At 42.9% G+C, this 23,189-nt stretch overlaps 1 protein-coding gene across 5 annotated transcripts; it reads left to right on the top strand.

The window, feature by feature from the left end:
- The first annotated feature begins 36 nt into the window (after positions 1 to 36).
- Positions 37 to 23,095, top strand: RABEPK (Rab9 effector protein with kelch motifs). Of its 5 annotated transcripts, none has more exons than XM_057724729.1 (8): positions 37 to 55; positions 6,130 to 6,194; positions 8,660 to 8,817; positions 11,671 to 11,823; positions 16,380 to 16,541; positions 19,862 to 20,011; positions 22,363 to 22,512; positions 22,786 to 23,095. In XM_057724729.1, exons 2-8 carry the CDS (start codon positions 6,142 to 6,144, stop codon positions 23,076 to 23,078), a joined length of 1,119 nt encoding a protein of 372 aa, XP_057580712.1. In that variant the 5' UTR covers positions 37 to 55; positions 6,130 to 6,141; the 3' UTR covers positions 23,079 to 23,095. The 5 variants fall into 5 exon arrangements, with proteins under 5 accessions (XP_057580712.1, XP_057580711.1, XP_057580714.1 ...); XM_057724728.1 differs by lacking the exon at positions 37 to 55 and adding an exon at positions 4,871 to 4,919; XM_057724731.1 differs by lacking the exon at positions 37 to 55 and adding an exon at positions 4,887 to 4,919 and having other exon boundaries at positions 6,130 to 6,198; positions 11,637 to 11,823.
- The last annotated feature ends 94 nt before the right edge of the window (positions 23,096 to 23,189 follow it).

Below are 23,189 nucleotides of genomic sequence, written 5' to 3'. Positions count from 1 at the left end.
GACTTTCAGCTCTGGGGACCTAGCGAGGCTTTTCCGATGCAAAACGGCGAAGTAGGTGAGACTAGCCATTCCCTGGTCTCTCACTCCCACCCTTGTAAGCATTCTCTCACCAAAATATCTTTACTTAAAAATTGGGTACGCCTGGGGACTTCCCCGGCGGTCCAGTGGTTTAAGACTATACGCTTCCACTGAAGGGAGCACGGGTTCTATCCCTGGTGGGAGAACTTAGATCCCGCATGTCTCCGGGCTTGGCCAGAATGAAAATTTAAAAAAAAAAGGAAGGAAGGCAGGAAGGCAGGCAGGCAGGCAGGCAGGCAGGAAGGAAAAGAAAAAAGAAAAAAAATTGGGTAAGCCTGGACATATAGTAACCTGTTTGCACCTTTCCAAGGCCTTATAAGAACCTTGCCTAAACCCTTGGCAGAGATATCGGGCTACCAACTTTCCAACCTAGAAGGAAGGGAAACAAATATTAAAGCGCTTATTATGCCAAACGCTATACAAATGTTGTTTTTCTGTCTAATCCTCATAATGATTGATAGGAAAAGAAGGCTCAGAGAGGTTAAGGAACTTGCCCAGATCTTACAGGAATAGGCGTGGGAGCCAAGACTGGAATAGGTTGGGGGTAAATCTATTTCAGTGTGAGTCCCATGAGGGCAGAGTTTTTTTGTTGTACCCCCCAGCACCAAGAACAGGACTTGGTACTTAGTATACCTTCAACATTCCTTCACTCAACCACTATCAATTGAACACTAACTATATGCCAGGTGCAGCTGTAGGTGCTTGGGGTATTCTGCAAACAAAATAGACAAAGATTCTTATCCTCAACCTGTAGCTATATTCTAGTAAAGGAGACAGAACATAAACAATTAAATAATAATGTAGTAAATAACTGTAGAGTATATTAGAAAGTGATAAGTGCTGGGGCGGGGGGGGGGGTGGAACAACAGAATAAGGGAGATGTGGTGATGCATGTTTAGGAACGAGCAAAGAGGTGGGGGAGTTAGCCATGCAGTTACTCGAGAGAAATTATAGAGAGGAGCTGATGCAGAAGACCTAAGATAAAAGCATGTCTAGACTCTGGGAAATGACAAGAAGATTAGTGTGGTTGGATCAAGTTGAGAGGAGTAGGAGAGGAGATGAGAGAAAAGAACACTGATTTTTACTTTTGATGTAATGGGGAATTATTGCAGAGTCTTGAGCAGAGAAGTAACATGATCTAACTCGTTTTAAAAGGATCGCTCTGCCTGCTGTGTAAGACTGTAGGAGGCAAAGATTGCAGCTGAAAGCTCCCTTAGGAGGCAGTTGTATAATCCAACAGTAGCAGGTGCTCAGTAAGTATTTGTTGTTCAGGTGACCCTAGACTGGATCCTCTGGCCCTAAAGTGTATTTTAACAACATTTGGCTAAATTTTACTGAGGTCTCTGCCTGATCTTTGTTTTATTCTTGTAACTGTTCTGTAACTATGCAATTGTTTCAAAGTAAAATTAACTTTTAACAGTTTGTTGCAGAACAGTGTCCACAAGCATACATTTCTTTATTTCTTCAATGCATAGTTACGTAGTACCTATGATGTGAATGAGACAGATGTGATCCCTGCCCTATAGGGCTTACAATCTGATAACAAACATGTAAATGAGGAAAGAATTAATTACAAAGTATGATTAATGGTTAAAAAAAAAAAAGGAAAGAAGGGGTGCTGTAAGAAAAATAGAGTAGAAGAGGCCTACTTCAGGTTGGCAATATAGTGGAGGTAAAGTATGCAGACTAGCACCAAATGGCTAGAGTTCAAGCCCAGGCTCTACTACTCACTGTGTGACTTTAGCAAAGTCATGTATCCATTCTGTGCTCCAGTTTTCTCAGTTCCAATGTGGAGATTATGACAGTGCTTGCCTCATATGGAGATAAGAATACTTACCTTCTAGGCTTGTACTGAAGTTAAATAGAGTTAATATATGGGAAGGGTTTAAAACAATGTGTGCAGTGAGTGCAATGTGTTAGCTCTGAATATTAGGTGGGCAGAAAAGGCCTTTCTAAAGAGGTTACATTTAAGACTTTAGGGGGAAAAAGCATAGGGATAATATGCTCAGAGTTTTTTGGAGGAAAAAAAAAATCCCAAATGAAGAAAAGATGCTATTGTTGTTTGACTTTTTTTTTTTTTACAGTCCTCTTTGAAAAGCTGACAATTCACTTTTCATCTTTGAACCTCAGTAACTGGGAATCAGTCCTATTCAAAGTATCTTCTCAGAATTGGGAAGGGAGACAAATAGGGAGATGTATATGAACGTTCTTTACAAACAATAAAGTGCTTGAAAGGAAGGTGTCACCAGCATCATTGCTTCCCTTGCTGATAAGTCAGTGAACAGGTACGTAATGAAACATGGTTTCCTCTTCCAGTGAAAGTAGGGGGCAGTCCTCACATTACCAAACTGTCTGGCAATAAGAAGCTCCCTCCTGCAGACCCACCTCACTCCATGAACCTTACTCTTGACTTTCTCAGTGTTGAGTGAGTTCTTAGAAGAGTTGATAGACACATTAGGTGGTGTGTTACAGAGACAGTGTACAGAGTTTGCTGACTGGAATGTGTTCTTAGTCTTCCTCATACAAAACAGGAGATCTGGGCTCCTGTTCTGCCATTTATGTGGGTTAGTCATTTTAACTTCTCTGGGCCTCAATTTCCAGTTTAAAAATAGATTTCCAAAGCTCTTTCCAGTACTTTCTGAAAAATGATTTATAGTCTAAAGGCGTAAGTCCAGGGCTTTCCTGGTAGCACAATGGTTAAGAATTCACCTGCCCAGAAACAGAGACACAGATGTAGAGAACAAACATATGGACACCAAGTGGGGAAAGCGGGGAGGGTTGGGAGGGGAATGAATTGGGAGATTGGGATACCAAACTGTACACTCTAAATATATGCAGTTTATTGTAAAAAAATAAAAATTTAAAATTAAAAAAAAAAAAAAAAGAATTCGCCTGCCAATGCAGGGGACACGGGTTGGAGCCCTGCTCCAGGAAGATTCCACATTCCGCGGAGCAACTAAGCCTGTGCGCCACAACTACTGAGCCTGCACTCTCGAGCCCGTGCTCTACAACAAGAGAAGCCACCACACTGAGAAGCCCGTGCAACCTGCAACAAAGAGTAGCCCCTGCTCACCGCAGTTAGAGAAGGCCCATGCACAGTAACAAAGATCCAACACAGACAGTAAATAAAAAAATAAAATGAAATAAATTGTTTAAAAACATTAAAAAAAAAAACCATAGGTCCAACAATGAAAACTTGTTGCTATTTTGCCCACAAACCTCTTCCAGTTTTTCTTGTTTAGGTACAACTCCAGCATGGCACCTTGAAATGGATTTAGCCTAAAGAGACACAGGGGACATAAGAGCATTCTGCATCTGTGAGCAGAAATCTCCATTTAGATGCACATGGACATGGCAGAGCCAACCTGGCCTTCGTTTTCTTTCCTGAAAGAGAACAGGAAACTCCTTTTTAGCAGAGAGTCAGTGGAGATATTTCCATTAACATGGAAACTCACAAAGACTCCAGGTGTTTGGAATAGGACATTTGAGCAATAAAAAGAGCTGCATACAGCAAATTCCATGTTGTCAATAAATTTTTATTATGGTTTCAAGTACCAAAAAGATTTACCAACTTGGCCTTTCACCTGTACCATCAAATCCTCTCAACTGCTCCCTCTTTGAGGTAGGTAATTCCTATTCCCATTCTAGAGGTGAAGAACCTAGAGCTCAGAGAGGGTTATGAACTTGCCAAATGTCAAGATTAGATGGTTAGTGCCGGATCCTGGATGTGAACCCAAGCATGGCTGTCTGCTTCCCACTCTGCTACCATAGCTCTGTACAGCAGGCACTCCTGTGGTTTCCTTCCTTAGCTGTTTCCTGCAATTCCTAGGATACAATTCAGCCTTCCTGATTGTGGGGTTCTCTGAAACATAGACATAGGTGAGCCAGCTCTCCATTGTCTGGAAAGCCACAGGGAACCTATGGTTATGAAGGAGACCACGATAATGCAGGTGAATATGTCTCAGGACTGGTGTCTAGAGTTCATTTGCACCTCGGAATAGCGTTACATTTTACAGACGACCAGCTCTGCGCCAGTCACTGGGCACTGAGCACTTTATATACATTAGCTCATGTATTCCCCACCATAACCTTGTGACAGATATCTTATTGGCTCCATTTTACAGACCGGTGACACTGGGTCCCAGAGACAAGTAAATTCCACGAGAATACTCTTCCTTGATGAATTTTTTATTCCTTGCACTTTTTACAAATGTACCTAGTTATTTATTTTTCTGTTTAATCTCTCTCTCTCTCTCTCTCTCTCTCTCTCTCTCTCTCTCGTTAAATTGTAAACTCCAGGAGGCCAGAAGCCAGGTTTGCCTGGTTGAGCATAATATCTGCCATAGTTACAAACACTAATTATTATGGAATGAGTCAGCTCTTTAAGGCGCCAAAGCTTGAGCTGGCCTAAGGACTGTACAGGGAAATGTCACACCTAGGAACGCACCCTCAACTCTCCCTTTTAGACACCGTTTCTAACAACCGCTGGAACTGAAAATATCTTAGCTCCTTTCAGGTAGCCCAAGGGATTTGGGTCACCTACGTGGATACCCAATCCCTGGGGTTTCGTCTGTAAGTCATCTCCAAGTAGCCCTGCCTTATTTACTCGGCCGGGGAGGTAGGGCCTCAGGACGACCCGGCCAGTTCAGCTCTGGAGAATTACACAGCCGGGTCGAACCCGAGCCGCCAGGACCCCTCCCGGCCCCCTTCCAAGGTCGCGCCCTGGGAGCCGGGAGCTGTTGGCCGCCGCGCTCTTCCGGGGTCTGAAGGAGGGGCGAAAGTCCAGGACCCGCCCCTATTGGGGCGGAGCCACGGCCCGGGACTGGTCTAAGCAGTCGCAGGTAATGCGGTCCGGAGCTGGGGGGCTCCGGCACCCCGGTTGGAAGCGATCCCTGGCGGGGGCTGCCGCATCCTTTAGGGGAGTGGAGCTGGCCGGGTGGAAAGCGCTGGACAGACCTCCTCGGGCTCCGGCCCAGCCACACTGACGGAAAGGAACCAGCCTGGTCTCTCCTGACCCTGTCTCCTATCCCCTAGAGCTGCCACGCGGGGATGGGACTGGGGGATGGGACCGGCAGGGGCGGCGGCGGGAAGTCCCGGTCCAGGTGAAATTTACACCACTGAGCTTTGGGCTTTGGGGACTGCAGTTAGTGGCTTAGGCTGAAGACTGGGTCTATCCATTCACCTCCCAGAAACCCCATCCATTTTCTGTCTTCATTCACTCATCCCTCACTTCTACTCTATGCTGGGCCCACTGGTTGGTTCTCTGAATGAATCCGAGGGGCCCAGTTTGCTTGGAATTTAGTCTAGAATCTAGTCTAAAGACTTTAAAATAGGTAATTACATTCAGGGTGATCCCTGCAATGACGATAGCTTATAGACACCTTCATATAGAGAATAAAGTAACTTGAGGATGTAAGTGGAAAGCAGCAGATCAGGGAAGGTTTCACTAAGGAGGGGAGATTTGAACTGGGCTTTGGAGGTTGATTAGGAGTGTTCTAGTTGACCAGAAGAGAAGGGACATTTCAGGTAAGGGAAACAGCACGGGATGCAAGTTATGAAAGGGCGTTTTAGAGGAACAAATATAGTAACAGCTCAATATTGCAAGAAATTATAAAGATGAGTTCCTGAAAAGAAGATTGAGACCAGAAGGCTTTGAATGTCATGCTGAGGCCAGAATTTATCCTAGAGTTAAGTATCTCTCAGCCTTTTAAAATGTTTTCTTTTGATAAACATAAATATCTTATAACTTCTGAAAATTATTTTGATATATGTCCCTTCCCCATGAAAACCACAGACACAGAAAACTTTAGGCAAAAAACCCCAAAAAACCCAGAAACAAAACCCTCGGTAATTGGATTAAGAAAGTTGTGTCATAGTTGCCTCCCAAATATAAGTGTATATCAGAAGGTTGGTAATGTTTATTCAAATTAGTCAGGCCCTAGAAATTGGTACATCAACAGGAAAATTTTTAAAGAGGGAAGTAACCTGATTTGCTGTGCGTTTTAGGTTGAAGATAATCATAAATGTCTAAACAGTGCCTTTCTTTCTTAGGCACAGGACACCATGAAGCAGCTGCCAGTCTTGGAGCCTGGAGACAAGCCCAGGAAAGCATCATGGTCTGTAAGGAAGGATTCAGACAGAGAAACACATGAGTTTTTGTTTCATTTATAAGTAGTTCACTAACACATTTGATCATCTATGAAAAACGGTAGAGATGAAACTGTGGTTTCTGGTAATTAGACTCAAACTGTCTGAGAAGGTCTTCAGAGGAAAGGTAGTGTGGCCATAATTATCACAGAGCAGATGTTGATTTTATTAAAATCCATTTACCAGGAAAAGTAAGGCACTGACCATCTGGCATCCTCAGCTCCAACACTGCGTCTTCCTCCAAGCTGTGACTCATTTTTAAGATTTTCAGGGAACTGGGTTTGGATTAAATTGGCTTCACTGTTTCTTGAGTGCTTGTTCAACCAACCCTTCATTCAACAACTAACACTGGCCTGACAGGGGCAGCTGCTATGTAGGTGCTGAGGATACAAAGGTGAATAGTCTCAGTGTAGTGGGGGCTGCAGACGAAGCTAGTGATGGTGATGAAAAGTGATCAGTGCTGAGGCAGGGCTCACAGGGGGCTGTAGAGAGGGGGAAATGCTTCTGCAGGACCTTGGAGGAGAGCCTCTGATCTGGCTTCCCTGCGTCCATGCTTGCTCTCTACCCATCATACATCTGATCATGGCCTTCCCTGGTTTAAAACCCTTTTGTGCCTCTCCATTGGTCTTAGGATAAAAACCAGAGTCCTTAAATGGCCCCCTGGGCCCAGCATGATGTCCCTGCCTGTCTTTCCAACCTCAAATCCCCTTACTCATCCTTTGTTCTCTTTCTCTTCCTTTAACATGGCTTGCACTGTCCCACTCAGGAACTGTACCTGCTGGTCCCTCTACCTGGATCACCTTTTCCCCCCATCTTTTGTCCCTCTCTTTGCCCAGCTAGCTTCTACTCATACTTCAGATCTCAGTTCAAATGGGGCTCCTTCAGGAAGTCTTCTTTGACCACCCCATCCCCACCTACCTCTCCTTACAGGGTAGGGTCCCCCTGTGATATGTTCTCATACTATATATCCTGTGTATGTCCTGTACTCCTTAATAACACAACTGAAATGAAATGGATATTTGGAAATTATCTGTTTAATGTTTTTCTTCTCAATTAGTCTGTCAGGGCTATAAAGGCAGGGACTTCTTTTGTCTTATTCACTGTGTAGCTGGATGGCTGGGAGCTCTTGAATAAGTTAGTTAACCTTTCTAAGCCTCAGGTCCTCAGTTGTAAACCTCAGATGATGATAATAGTACTGTCCCCAGAGGGGTTTTGTGCAAATTAAGTGAATCCAGGGTTGTAGCGAAGTTAGCAGCATGCATGGTACGTGGTTAGCAGTCATTCGGATGGTAACGTGATATGTAAATCTGGACATCAAAAGAGAGATCTGGAAAAGAAATAGAGATTTGGAAATCAGTGATGAACATGTTGGTGGGTGGTAATTGAAGCCATCAGTACATGTAAAATTGATCAGACAAGCAAACCTAGACTGAGAAGAAGAGAATCTATAGGGGTTGGGGATTGGAGGGAAAGGGGGTCAGAGAAGGAAACAGAAAGTGCAGCCAGACAGGTGGGTAGAGAATCAAAAGGAATGGGTGTGGGGAAGCCAGATCAGGGGAAAGGTATGAGAAGTGGGATGAGCCAAGAGTACCCAATGCCAGAGAGGTCAGATAAGACTGCGCCTCAAAAACAGCTGTGGAATTTTCTCTGCCGACCAGAAAGCTTGAAGTGTGCTTTCTCAGTCAGCATTCACAACAACTTTACAGAGCAGGATGAATGCATCCTGTATTTGATTTTTCAGAGTCCTAGTTTTGGCTTCCATCAGGTTGAGCTTTATGAGTAATCTGGAAAAGCTCTTAAAAATCAGTGAATAATGGAGAATATTAGTTGGCAGAGGGAAACATCACTGGCTAGCGGTAAGAGCTTTGGGGCTGTCGGTTCTCATGTGATTACACATAAAGCTCTAGCCATCATTTACTGAGTCCTTCCCTGCCCTGTTACAAGATTGCATCTCATTCTTCATGGCTGAAAACTGTTACTGTTTTCATTTTACAAGTGAGGAAACTAAGGTTCAGAAAGGTAAAGTGACTTCTAAAAAGGCACATGTCGAAAAAGCACCTGAACTGGGACTTGAACTAGGTCTGTCTGAATTTGCAAACACTGCTCATAACTACCATCCTGTGCCAGGACACACCATTGGGCATTTCTGGGTGTCAGTTTCCCCTTCTACCAAATGGGGACCATTACTAGCCCAGGGGATCCCCGCTTGGTTAATGTGAGTTGAAAGTAGTGAAAAATTGAGAAGTCAAAGGTTATGTGCAAAGGGGAGGTACTGTTATTAATCAGGAAAATGCTGCTTTGCTGGATATGATTTAAAATGACTGTGAATGTATAAGACCCTTCATTCTGGTGGCTGTTGCCTGAGGAATGCAAAGAACACACTGCTGCATTTATTCTCTGCTCAGGCCTTCTGAATACACCTTCCCTTTGGCAGGTACACCTTGACCCCAGCTGGAGACAGTCCCTGTGCTCGGGTTGGCCACAGCTGCTCATACTTACCCCCTGTTGGTGACGCCAAGAGAGGGAAGGTCTTCATTGTTGGGGGAGCAGATCCAAACAGGAGCTTCTCAGATGTGCACACCATCGATTTGGGTAAGACCAGCAGCTGCAGGGGATGGGGACTCCGAGTTTCCAGTCCAGTCCAGTGGTTGGGACTCTACGTTTCCACTGCAGTTTGATCCCTGGTCAGGAAACTGGGATCCCGAATGCCACGCAGCGTAGCAAAGGAAGGAAGGAAGGAAGGGAGGGAGGGAGGGAGGGAGGGAAGACCAGCAGCTGTGGAGCACATTCTCTATGGCCAGAGAGCAGGGTTTTGTGCTGTCAGCCATGACCATTCTTAAGACTATCAGTTCAGACCAAACCGCAGGGTTTTCCTCTAAGAAAATGAACATCACTGAGAAGTCCCTAAGGTCTCAACAGACTCCAGGAATATACCCACGCAACCAAGACATCCTTGATTTTGGGGAAAGAGTCCATATGGCGTCCTGGATGGCCAGACATTCATTCATCAAGCATTTCTCTGGGAGACATTGGTGTGTCCACCTCTCCTATCCACATGGCTAGTTAATCACCAAATCCTAAATATCTCTATTTTCATTCAAGTCTATTAAATTTGTACTGCTACTACTGTAGTCCAAGCATCATTATCTTTCTCTTTTTTTAAATTTTATTTTAAAATTATTATGTATTTATTTTTTTAATTTATTATTTATTTATTTATTTATTGGCTGTGTTGGGTCTTCGTTGCTGTACACGGGCTCTCTCTAGTTGCGGCAAGTGGGGGCTACTCTTCGTTGTGGTGCACCAGTTCCTCATTACCATGGCTTCTCTTGTTGCGGAGCATGGGCTCTAGGCACATGGGCTTCAGTAGTTGCAGCACATGGGCTCAATAATTGTGGCTCACAGGCTCTAAAGTGCAGGCTCAATAGTTGTGGTGCACGAGCTTAGTTGCTCCATGGTATGTGGGATCTTCCCGGACTAGGCCTCAAACCCGTGTCCCCTGTATTGGCAGGCGAATTCTTAACCACTGCGCCACCTAGGAAGCCCTATTTATTTTTATTTATTGGCTGTGTTGGGTGTTTGTTGCTGCTCGCAGGCTTTTCTCTAGTTGTGGCGAGCGGGGGCCACTCTTCATTGCGGTTCACGGGCTTCTCATTGTGGTGGCTTCTCTTGTTGCAGAGCATGGGCGCTAGGCACGTGGGCTCCAGTAGTTACAGCATGCAGGCTCAGCAGTTGTGGCTCAGTTGTGGTGCATGGGCTTAGTTACTCTGTGGCTATACTTTCCCATCTTTATCCCCCTTCACAGCCCTTTTCACATGTTTCTTGTCTGTCTTCCCCATCAGAGTATAAGCTCCTTGGAAACAGGGAACATGGTTATAATGACATGGTTATATTGCTTCTCATTGTACGCCCAGCCATTATCACAATGCCTGGCACAGAGTAGGGGCTTTATAAGTATTTGGATGAATGAATGAGTGACTACTGTGTACCACACAATTCTACCACACGCAGAAGAAAATTGTTTTGTCACATGTTTTGTTAGGTCCAGGTGACATTACAGTTATTTTTTGTGTGTTTTTTAAAATATTTATTTATTTATTTATTTGGTAGCACTCGGTCTTAGTTGCATCAGGCAGCCTCCTTAGTTGCAGCTCACCAGCTCCTTAGTTGCGCCACTTGGGCTCCTTAGTTGTGGCATGCAAACTCTTAGTTGTAGCATGCATGTGGGATCTAGTTCCCTGAGCAGGCATCGAACCCAGGCCCCCTGCGTTAGAAGCTGAGAATCTAAACCGCTGAGCCACCAAGGAAATCCTGCTGTTGTTTTGATCTCAGTTGTTTACTAACTAAATGTGCAGGAATCTACATGTGAAACTTGAGGTGGTTTGGTCTCTCTTGATAATCTTGGAAGATCTGATATCAGTAGGCCTGTATGTCTTCATGGTGACAATTTTTTGCAACTGAGCTGTCAGCTATCATCGGGGCTCTCATTCTCCGATTTCCTCCAATCCGCTGTAGGCATTTGAATTTCTACATCCTGCACTAGGAAATCACAGGTAAATTAAATCTCTTTCAGCTCTCAAGAAGCTCACTGTCTATTTCAGTTACAACTCTGTCGTGACCTATGACTAGCTTTGTGACTCTGGCTTAAGCACCTAAACCATCTGGGCTTCAGTGTCCCATAAAATGGGCATAATAACTTGCTTCACTTGGCACTTGTAATGATCTAACAAGATAATAGCTGTGAAGGTCCTATGTAAGTGGTTTACTAATTAAAATAACTAAGTTAGGTATTAATAGTCTGTGAAATTGTTTTAGCCAGAAGTCATTTACTTGCAGGTGATAGAAACCCTTTTAAACCAGAAAAAAAGAGAGAGAGAGAATCCAAGGGCAGGAAATTTGGCCTAGCCTCAGGAGAGAGTGAAAGCGGGAATCAGAAAGCTGTCAAAAACCATCTACTTCTCCCTCACTCTCTCTGGGGGGATCTGCTTCTTTACATAGATGTTTCATTCTTCTCTTCCCCATACTTTGGCTTTCTCTGCTTCTCCACACACGGTAGAAGATGGCCACCCAAACCCAGAAATCTATTTTAATCCCAAATTCTTGGGAGAGAGGATCTGATTGGCCCATTTTGGGTCTAAGTGACTACCTTTGACCTTATCAACTAAGGCTAGAACATCAAGGTGTAGTACAACCAAGTCTCCTGGGATCTATCCCTGGGGTTGGGAGAGTGGGGACAATTCCCTTAGAAGAGAGTTTAAGGATGAGTCAGCCCCTGAAGTGTCTGATATAAAAGTTTTTGGAGGTTGACCATGTTCCCTTTAAGTCATCCGATGGTTGTTCACTTATGTTTTTGACCCTTTTCTCTTCACTACCCTCCCCCAAGTTTGTCAACCAATATAAGCCATTGGCAGCCCCAGTCTAGGAACTGGGTGAAATGTTTTCCAGGAACACACCAGTGGGATTTAGCCACCTCGGAGGGCCTCTTGCCTCGGTACGAGCATGCCAGCTTTGTCCCCTCCTGCACACCTCACAGCATCTGGGTGTTTGGAGGTGCCGACCAGACGGGAAATCGAAATTGCCTACAAGTTCTGAATCCTGGTAAGTAGCCCAAGATTATTTTATTGATCAAAGTGAATAAATAAATCCAATTCTAATTCCTGTACCAAAGCCCATTTGGATTGTACTCCCTAATCCATTTAACTTTGCTGTCCTCATAGAAAAATAGAAATTTTAACTTTAAGCAGAATCTGAAAATAATAGAATTACATTTTGTTTTCCTCGTAATGTATACAAATGATCAATTTCTTAAAAGCCAAAGCTGGAAGAGACTTTAGAGAACAGCTATGCCAAGTGGGCAACCCTGGTCCTGAGAGGGGAAGTGACGTTCCTGAATTCACCAGGGAGTCAGGGACTGGGGCAGGCGAGAACCCAAGTCACCTACATTGGAGGTCTCAAATGGGGGTGGTTGTGCCCCCCAGGGGAGAGTCGGCCATGTCACACCTCGGGGCAGGGCATCTAGTGGATAAAGGCCGGAGATACTGCCTTACATTATCTGGTCTAAAGTGTCAATAGTGCCCAAGTTAAGAAACCCTGATCTAGATCCTCCTAGTATGTTTCTTTTAGTGAAAAAGTACAAAGTTCCTGACGAATGTCACTGGCAGTTTTATCATAGAGGAAGCAGTCTGGGGACATCACTACTGCAAGGATATTGCTGAACCACCCATGGGAGGTGGACCTGACTTTTTGTCAGTTAAAAACATGTTTTGTGTTGTTGTTTTTCTCTTTATAAATATAATTTATATTCATTGTAAAATATTTGAAAAATGTATATAAGTGGACAAAAGCCATTCACAACCTTATGACCTAAGGCTATTAACAGTTCTGAGTACTTCTTTTCTCTCTTTTCTCTGCATTTTTATAAACCTGAGATGATCCTATTTCACCACTACACTATTGTATCTTTTTCTTTTTATTTCATAATTAGCACAGAAATAATTCCCTATTAACAACGCTTTGCTAAAATCATTTTTTTTATTTTTTTTATTTTTTGGGGGGTACACCAAGTTCAATCATCTATTTTTATACACATTTCCCCATTAAAATCATTTTTAATGGCTGCATCACACTCAATTTTATGACAATACCATAATTCTCCTGTTGTTTTTTTTAACATATAGGTTGTCTTCAGATTTTTATCATTATAAATAACAAAGCAGTGAACATCTTTGTTCTGAAGTCATTGACTTTCAGGGGCTTCCTAGGTGGCGCCCTGGTTGAGACTCCGCCTACCAATGCAACGGGACACAGGTTCGATCCCTGTTCCAGGAAGATCCCACATGCCGCGGAGCAACTAAGCCCGTGCGCCACAGCTATTGAGCCCGTGTGCTGCAACTACTGAAGCCCATGCACCTAGAGCCCATGCTCCGCAACAAGAGAAGCCACGGCAATGAGGAGCCGGCGCACCACAACAAAGAGTAGCCCCCACTCGCTGCAACTAAAATGAAAGCCCAGGCACAGCAAAAAAAAGACCCAACACAGCCAATAAAATAATAAAATAATTAATTAAAAAAAAAAGTCATTGACTTTCAAATTATTGCCTTAGAACTCATGCCCAGAAATAAAAGAAGTAGATAAAACACTGGACTTTTTTTTTTTTTTGGTAAATTTATTTATTGGCTGCATTGGGTCTTTGTTGCTGCACACGGACTTTCTCTAGTTGCAGCAAGCGGGGGCTACTCTTCATTGTGATGCATGGGTTCCTCATTGTGGTGGCTTCTCTTGTTGTGGAGCATGGGCTCTAGGCACATGGGCTTCAGTAGTTGCGGCACATGGGCTCAATAGTTGTGGCTCATGGGCTTAGTTGCTCCATGGCATGTGGGATCTTCCTGGAGCAGGGCTCGAACCTGTGTCCCCTGCATTGACAGGCAGATTCTTAACCACTGTACCACCTAGAAAGTCCTAAAACACTGGACTTTAAGGCTTTTAGTACATGCTATCAAATTGTTCTCCAGAAAGATTTTTTTTTTTAGGTTTTTTCTTTTTCATTTTGGCCGTGCTATGCAGCTTACAGGAATCTCAGTTTTCCAACCAGGGATTGAACTCAGGCCACGGCAATGAAAACCCAGAATCCTAACCACCAGGCCACCAGGGAACTCCCTATCCAGAAAGATTTTTTTCAACTTATCCTCTCTCCAACTGTGTTTAATAGTTCTTGTTTCACTCCCAACTAGTATTGAATTTTATCATATTTTTTTAAGATTTATTTTATTATTTATTTATTTATTTTGGCTGCATTGGGTCTTCGTTGCTGCATGTGGGCTTTCTCTAGTTGCAGCAAGAGGGGCTACTCTTCATTGCAGTGCTCAGGCTTATTGTTGTGGCTTCTTTTGTTGTGGAGCACGGGCTCTAGGCACTCGGGCTTCAGTAGTTGCAGCATGTGGGCTCGGTAGTTGTGGCTCATGGGCTCTAGAGCACAGGCTCAATGGTTGTGGCACATAGGCTTAGTTGCTCCGTGGCATGTGGGAACCTCCTGGACCAGGGCTTGAACCCGTGTCCCCTGCATTGGCAGGTGGATTCCCAACCACTGCGCCACCAGGGAAGTCTGAATTTATCATTTTTAAGCACTGCTAATTTGATAGGCAAAAAAAAACACTTTGTTTCTAATTGTTTAAATATACATTTTGTTAATTACTACTAGTCTGGACATTTTTCACGTAACAGTCAACTCTTGCCTAGTTCTGTCTATCAATAATAGATTTATTTGTACAACAGCTGGTCTGTGTCATTTTGGGATAGTAATAGTTCCTACCTTGTTAAGTTTGGCAAGAATTTAAATTAACTCAAATCTGGCACATAGTTAAGCCTCAATAATTGTTGTTGTGGTTGATGTAGCTATGGTTTGACAGATGGAAATCTGTTCTAGATTGGATGGAGATCAGTTCTCTTGATTTTCAATGATGGCATCTATTTAAATTAAAATACAGTGAGAATTTGGAAAGCTTCTGGCAAAGGAATTGATTTTCCACCAGATCCTTTTTCTCTCCTAGAAAGTAGAGTTTGACACCATGCCCAAGAAATATAGAAGATGTAAGCGAATAATTATTTGCTTTTGTTACTAAGGCAAGTCCCTCTGCTGGCTTAGGTCTCCTTTCGGATTATTTGTGCTAGCGTTTGGCTTGGCAGCCACACAGTCCCAGGATCTTCTCACCCTGGAGGTTGTGTACCTTCTAACTCCCTCTAAGATCCAAAATCTCTCCAGGGTCTGTAGCTATAGAGACAATTATATTATGCTTTGTTTTTTGTTTTTGTTTTTGTTCTTTTTTGGCCATTGGCTTGTGGAATCTTAGTTCCCTGGCCAGGGATTGAACCAGTGCCCACTGCAGTGGACGTACAGAGTCTTAACCACTGGAGCGCCAGGGAAGTCCCCATTATGCTCCCGCTATAGGCTGAGACTTGTTTGGTCTCCAGGTTCATGTTCTGAGTCCCACACATATTACAAATGCTTCATGCGCCACTTTGTATATTGAATGAAGACCTTTACAAAAGGCACAGAATTTCCCAGTCAAGAAGTAATTCCTGGGAGTTCCCTGGCGCTTTCACTGCCATGGGGTTGGGTTCATTCCCTGGTCCGGGAACTAAGATCCCACGAGCCTTGCGGCTCGGCAGAAAGAAAGGAAAGGAAGGAAGGGAGGGAAGGAGGAAGAATTCCTGGTGTGTTGTAGTGGAATAAGTATGGGAGTTTTGACGGATCTGTGTTCAGAGCCCTGCTGTACTTCTCACCAACACTGTGACCTGGGGGAAAGGATTTAAATTTTCTGAGCTTCCGTTCCCTCATCTGCAAAGCGGGGATACTTTCCACCCGCCTCCCAGGGCTGACCAGGGATAGTGGGGGTGGCAGAGTGCTCAGGGCAATGATTCTGCACAACGGAGGTGCGCAGTCACTGCGTGTGTTTCTGTAAAATTCATGCTTCATTCTGAAAAAAAAATAAGCTTCTGTACACCTACCCAAGTGGTAAAATTTTATTCTCAAGTCTCAAGAGTGGAAAATACATAGATCTTGGTGTTGTTGAAAGAAAACTTGAATCCCAACTCAGCCATTAAGTAGCCATGTCACCTTAAATGAGTGACTTAATCTGTCTCTGCTTCAATTCCTTATCTGTAAAATGGGGAAACTGTTTATTTAGCACTTAGTGTTTAGTAGGGACAATTAGTACTACTGCTGAAACTGTAACAATATTGTCTACTTTCTTTTAATGGCCACATATCCTGAGAAACTTGGCACGTTTGGTTTCTTGCATCTGGTGGGAATGAATTTTAGCAGATTTTGGGCTTCTCTGAGTGGGCATGGGGCAGGGTAGTCAGTCGTCAAAGGGGTATAGGGTTAGAGAGGATGTTTGAAGGCCTCCAAAACCAAATTGACCTCATTCTTAATTGTACTTGTGGCTTTTCAATCTTGGGAATTTGGGTCTCTCTGGGCAAATTCTACATATTGCCCCCTACCCCTCCTTGAATTTGGTGGCATGACATCCCCACCTAGACCTACACTGTCCGCCTTGAGGACTGGGGTTTGCAAAGTGGCCCTGCCCGGCCCCAGACTCCATGTCAGACGCCCCTCAGCCTGGGTGTTTGAGATACCTACCTTCTCTGTGCACCAGAAACAAGGACTTGGACCATGCCAGAAGTGACCAGCCGACCACCGTCCCCAAGAACATTCCACACGTCATCGGCAGCTATTGGGAACCAGCTCTATGTCTTTGGGGGCGGAGAGAGAGGCGCCCAGCCCGTGCAAGATGTGAAGCTGCATGTGTTTGATGCAAGTATGGACTGGGGGGAACCCTGGGGCTGCCATTTACCTGGTTAGGGCTGCCACGTACCTGGGCGGGACTACCCTGGCCTGCAGCTTACCAGATGTAGGAAGCAGAGGTTAGAAAATGACAGCCTGGCTGTGTGTCTCACTTCTAGACTTCTTCAGTATATCTCTTAGCTGATATCTTCTACCCATATCAAAATTTGCGTTTAAAAAGGAATAATGATCAATTTTAAAAATTTAAACAGTATGTTTTATAAAGCAAAAAAGTAAAAAGTTTCCCCTTAAGCGTTTCCTTCCCACTCCCCGGACAGAGGTAAACACTGTTAGCCATTCCTAATGTCTACTTCCAGATTTTCCTGTGTGTTTATAAATCATATGCACATGTGTGTATGAACATCCATAAATTTTCTATGGATTTTGAAGTTATATAAAAACTTTAAAATACACACATGGAATTATTAAATTATGAATATTGGTCTGCCTCTTACTTTTGCAGATCTGAGTGTAGATCCTAGTATTAGTGGAAAGTATAAATTTTGAAGCCACAGGACATGGACTCAGGACCAGATCTGATGTCTACTTTCTGTATTACTTTAGACTAATTTCTTAATCTCTCTAGGCCTTAGTTTGCTGATCTGTAAAACAGAGATGGTAATAGTGCCTACCACAAAGAGTTGGAAGGATTAAATGAGATAATGTGATACAGTGCATAGCACAGTGCCTGACACACAGGAAGCACCTAATGAATTTTCACTGTATTATTATTATTCCTTTCTTTAATCACACATCATGGATCTCTCCTAAGCCAGCAATTTCCTTGCAAAGCATATCTTTCTGTGGGCATCCCTATTGATTCAGTCATTTTCCCATTGATTGACTTTTTGCTGACAGTGTTACAGTGAACATATACATTAATTTCTGTACATGTTACAACATTTCACATGGAATACATGCTAAGAAGTGGGATTACTGGGTCAAAATGGTATGAACATTTAAAATTGTGAGATCTCTTGCCAGATTTTTGTCTAAGTAGTATTTATTTACATTTCTTCCTCTAACTAGTGGACATTTATGATTAATACTTTACAAATAGCATGTGACAAAAATGATTTTCGTGTGTGTTTTTGCAGTCTGTTTTGAGAGAGGGCAGTAAGCAAAATTGTAAACTTACAAGGTTTAAATTAAGAATTAAGACACAGGGACCCTCTTGCACTGTTGGTAGGAATGTAAATTGATACAGCCACTATGGAGAACAGTATGGAGGTTCCTTAAACAACTGAAAATAGAATTACCATCTGACCCAGTGATCCCACTACTGGGCATATACCCAAAGAAAACAATAATTCAAAAAGACACATGCACCCCAGTGTTCACTGCAGCACTGTTTACAATAGCCAGATCATGGAAGCAACCTAAATGGCCATAAACAGATGAGTGGATAAAGAAGACGTGATACATATATACAATGGAATATTACTCAGCTGTAAAACAGAATGAAATTGGGTCATTTGTAGAGACGTGGGTGGACCTGGAGACTGTCATACAGAGTGAAGTAAGTCAGAAAGAGAAAAACAAACATCGTATATTAACACATATATGTGGAATCTACAAAAATGATACAGATGTACCAGTTTGCAAGACAGAAATAGAGATACAGATGTAGAGAAGAAATGTATGGACACCAAGGGGGAAACAGGGGGTGGGGTGGGATGAACTGGGAGACTGGGATTGATATATATACACTAATATGTATAACAAAGATAACTGATGAGAATCTGCTGTATAGCACAGGGAACTCCACTTCGCTGTTCAGTAGAAACTAACACAACATTGTAAAACAACTATACCCCAAATGAAAAAAAAAAACCCAAAAACTAACTATAAAAAAAAAAGGAGAATTAAGACACATCACAGTATGACTTTTTCCAGAAAGAATGGAATTTGTGATTCTTTTGAAGCAGTTTCAAAATTTAAATGTTAGTTTTGAATATATAAAACTGTAAGAAAAAAAATATATGTATGTATGAGTATATATACACGTTTGTGTGTATGTGTGTATGTATATATAATACTATCACCCCCAAAGTGTTCATTTCAGTACAACTACAGTCTTTTTTTTTAATAGCAGAGATAATTCTAGATGTACTATTTGTATCCTGTATTTTTCACTTAAGCATTTCCCCTGTCACACAAAGTTTTTTCAATGCTTTTAATGAATACATAGTATTCTGTCATAACTGTAGCAATAACTCACCCATTCACCTGTTGATGGACTTCGGCTGTTTCCAGTTCTTCTCTATTACAAACAATGCTGTGGTAAACAAATTTATGCATAAACTTTTTCTGATTATTTCAAATTGTGTTCCTTGGAACACTGGGGGCTCCTTGAACAACCTTCGGGTGTGTCACAAATGGTAACTCAGAGATAAACTGTTTGGCAGGCTTTTGTCTTAGATAATTTTTATAGCACCCCTTTAAGGCTTTTCTGGTATGTTGAAATAATTGATTTTCCTGAATTCTATGTATGTACAGTTTTGAAGATATGAAGGGTTGACAACAGGTAGAACACATCTGCACTATTGGGTTCATACTTATCATCCTAATAGTATTAATAACTCGCATGTATTGAGTACTTTCTCTGTGCCTGTGCTTTCCATCCGTTATCTCATTTAATCCACACTTCAACTCTGAGAGGTAGGTATTATCAGGTACTTTCTTTCTCCTCATTTTACAACTGCGGAAACTGAAGCTTAGAGAATTAACTGGTGCAAGGCCACATAGTTAAAAATACCTGGTTTTAACACCAAATCCCATGCTCTAACCATTATCCTATACAACCACTTCAGGAGGCTCTGCCAACTTTATAAGTAGCCTGTTTTCTTCCCCACCCTTCCAGCAAATCAATTAAGAATATTGCCTTTAAAAAGAGAAAACCCTGGGAGAAAAAAAAAAAAGAGAGAGAAAACTCTGAAGGCCTACCCCAGAGGAAGTATTCTTATTCTTTTTAACTCTGGGGCAGTTCTGGGTTGAAGAAACTTAAGGGAGATCTTTTTTTTAATTCAAAGCAAGGAGTCGTTCCTTAATGCCCAGTAAAAGGGTCAGGCATATTACATAGTGAATTCTCCAGCCCTGGATGTGTACCTGCAGAGGCTGTAAAGGCTGTGGATGGAGGGGGGCCTGGGTTGGGTTGGCAAGTCACAGTGAATGACCCCTGGGGCCCTCTCTGTTTGGAGCATCTCTGCTTGCTGGGAGGTGAGGCTTGGGTATATTCCTCGCATTCTTGCTTCATAGCTTCGTCATCTGATGTCACTGAATTTATTTTCCTAGACACCCTGACCTGGTCACAACCAGAGACACTTGGAAAACCTCCATCCCCCCGGCATGGTCATGTGATGGTGGCAGCAGGGACAAAACTCTTCATTCATGGAGGCTTGGCAGGGGACAATTTCTATGATGATCTCCATTGCATTGATATCAGTAAGTAGGGTGAAGGGTATTGGGGCTTGTCTGCTTAAGTTTTTTTTTTTTTTTTTTTGCTTAAGATTCAATAAAATATGCTTTGATTGACTAGAGCCTTGTTCTTGACCAGCCAGCAGAATCTTCACTAGATTCTGTCAAATGTGGCCTGCATAATAATAAGAAATAATAATAACAATAAAAGCAAGTATTTCCTGAGCATTTGCCATGTACCTACCCATTAATTATTTACCCTTCCAACAACCCTGCTCTTTCATTAAAATTCATTATGCTTTGTGTTTCCCAATTGGATTTCTTTCAAGCAGTAGCCATTAACCCCATGGATAACTTCTGGAGTGTGTCTGGAGGTGGACAACCAGAAAGAACTGTCACACTAAATTGTTAAAAACACTGAGAAAAGGAAAGTTAGGGGTAACATGAGAATTGTCTTTAGGTGCCTGATGGGCTGATGTGCCCTAGACGGTCTGGACTCTTTCTGGGTCATTGTTGCAGACTGTGAGCTCCCTTAGGGCAGGACTTTGTCTCTTTTTTTGCCCTGTGCATTTCCAGCATTGAGCGCAGTGTCTGGCAGGTGGTGGATGATGAGTGCATATCTGTTAAGAGGGGACAGATGGGGACTTCCGGTGGTCCAGTGGTTAAGACTCTGCACTTCCACTGCAGGGGGCATGGGTTCGATCCCTGGCTGGGGAACCAAGATCCTGCATGCCACACAGTGCGGTCAAAATTTTTTTCTAATTTTAAAATTAAAAGAAAAAGTGGACAGTCTCCTACTCCTTAAGATGGGGGCGGTGATTGTACTCCCTACCCCAGAGGGTTATCGTGAAGACCAAAGATTGAATAAAAGTAATAGACAAAATATCTCACCCATATCAAGTAGAGTCCTCCATGTCTCTTTAATCAAATTACAAGTGGATTTAGTGTTTTCTTAGAGGTTTTTATGCTGAGTCGCTGGTTTTATATATGATTTATAAGTGTTTCTCACAAACGCAATTCATATTTGTAAAAGGGAGCTAAAACTTCTGGAAATTTGACTCAATATTGCAATAAAAGATATTTAAAAAGTAAAAAAAAAAAAGTGGACAGATGAACAAATGGACATGTTCTGCATTACTTCAGACTACAGGAATTGGAACCACAGGCAGAAGGCATGAGAACTGCTGTGCAGTGTATCGGGCTACCTTGCCAAACAATGGGTTCTCTGGTTTAGTGACATCTGAGGCCAGCTGACACTGGCTGGGATTCCTGCATTGGCTAGGATATTTGGCTGGACTGGGTGATTCTCCCTTCCAACTCTGAGTGGCTGGACCCCTGCCTTGAACTGACAGATGGAAAATATCTTCACAGAAGCATTCCTTGCAAGCAGTCAAACAGGGTTTTAATGCTTATTTTAAAAAAGAAAGTCCTTTTCTCCTGTGTGAGGAACTACTTCCTAGCTATTTTTCCTCCTTTCCTACCCAGGTAGTTCTCTAAAACCTAAAATCCAGTGATATCCTGCCTCATTTTAATGCTTGTCTGAAAAGTTGCCATTACTTGTAGTGATAGGTTGGAAATAGGTGCTGAGGCAGCATGTTATAGCATAGAGAACACAGGTTTTGGAGTCAGACCTGAGTACAGTTCTGGCTCTGCCACCTGCTACCTGTGTGATCTCAAGTCTCTTTCCCTCTCTAATCCAGTTTCTTCATCTGTAAGAAGAAAGAAGGTAGGCAGAAGTAATAACAATTTCATACAGCTATTATGAGGATGAAGTAAGCAAGGGATTTAGTGTCTAGGGACTTCCCTTGTGGCACAGAGGTTAAGAATCCGCCTGCCAATGCAAGGGACATGGGTTTGATCCCTGGGCCAGGAAGATCCCACATGCCGCAGAGCAACTAAGCCCATGATCCACAACTACTGAGCCTGTGCTCTAGAGCCTGCGTGCCACAACTACTGAAGCCCGCACACCTAGAGCCCGTGCTCCACAACAAGAAAAGCCACTGCGATGAGAAGCCCGCTCGCCACAACTAGAGAAAGCCTGTGCACAGCAACAAAGACCCAACACAGCCAATAAATAAATTAATTTTAAAAAATAAATAAGTTAAGTGTCTAGCCAATAGTCACAAAGTTGCTTTCTAAGGAACTGTTAGCATTTCAAACATGCACACACAGGCATGCTTACATACACATAACACAAACACACACACACACACTTGGAAACTTGCCTACTTCTGGGCTCCAAAATACTTAATGGTGATGGTCACTAAAGGTTGGATCACGTTCCTCAGTGTGCTCCAAAGACCACCTACTTCAGAATCACCTGGGATGCTTGTCAAAATTACAGATTACTGAGTCCCTCCCTTTCTGTCTCTTGGCAGGTGACATGAAGTGGCAGAAGCTAAGTCCCACTGGGGCAGCTCCCATAGGCTGTGCTGCCCACTCAGCTGTGGCTGTGGGGAAGCACTTATACATCTTCGGAGGGATGACTCCCACTGGAGCCCTGGACACAATGTACCAATATCACATAGGTGAGCAGGTGTTCACTGTGGGTCTTTACACAAATGTAACCATTCTATGAAAAGTATCACAATGCTCTGCTCTTTCCATTTGGTCCCTCCACATCTAAATCCAAAAGAATGACAACCAGACTTTTAGGGAATGACATCATCAAAGCAGTAACAGTGCCATGAAGGGTTTTTCCCTTTTATTTCCTATTTCTTTTAGGGCTCAGGTGCTACAGCACATCACTGAGCATTTCTGGAAATTTCTTAACACAGACTCCCCTTTTTTTTCCAAAATAGAAAAGCAGCATTGGACCTTGCTTAAATTTGATACTTTTCTACCCCCTGGACGATTGGACCATTCCATGTGTATCATTCCATGGCCAGTGACAACGTGTACATCTGAGACAGAAGATTCAAACTCTGCCACTCTCAACTGTGGTGCTGCGAAGGGGGATTCCACTGGGAAAGGAGTAACCCAAGGTGGTGACTTGCATGAAGGTCAGACTGACACACTGCTCTGTTTTGTGTTTGGTGGGATGAACACAGAAGGGGAAATCTATAATGATTGTATTGTGACTGTAGTTGATTAATAAAAGCCACATTTTTACTATTTTAAATGTCAACTACTTTCAGAAAAGTTAAATGAAACCTTAGTTGTTTCATACCTCCAAAATCTTCTGCACCATATATCCCTCTGACTT

Source organism: Hippopotamus amphibius, chromosome 2 (assembly GCF_030028045.1).
Source record: "Hippopotamus amphibius kiboko isolate mHipAmp2 chromosome 2, mHipAmp2.hap2, whole genome shotgun sequence".
NCBI classification, from domain to species: domain Eukaryota; kingdom Metazoa; phylum Chordata; class Mammalia; order Artiodactyla; family Hippopotamidae; genus Hippopotamus; species Hippopotamus amphibius.
Note: the sequence above shows the minus strand (reverse complement) of the source record. Positions and strands in the feature narration are given on the sequence as shown.

Excerpts from the sequence above, each read along its gene's own strand:
- RABEPK (XM_057724729.1), top strand. The coding sequence starts at position 6,142 with ATGAAGCAGCTGCCAGTCTTGGAGCCTGGAGACAAGCCCAGGAAAGCA. Across the intron at positions 6,195-8,659 it reads AAGCCCAGGAAAGCATCATG|GTACACCTTGACCCCAGCTG; the intron begins GTCTGTAAGGAA and ends TCCCTTTGGCAG. Across the intron at positions 16,542-19,861 it reads GCTGCATGTGTTTGATGCAA|ACACCCTGACCTGGTCACAA; the intron begins GTATGGACTGGG and ends TTATTTTCCTAG.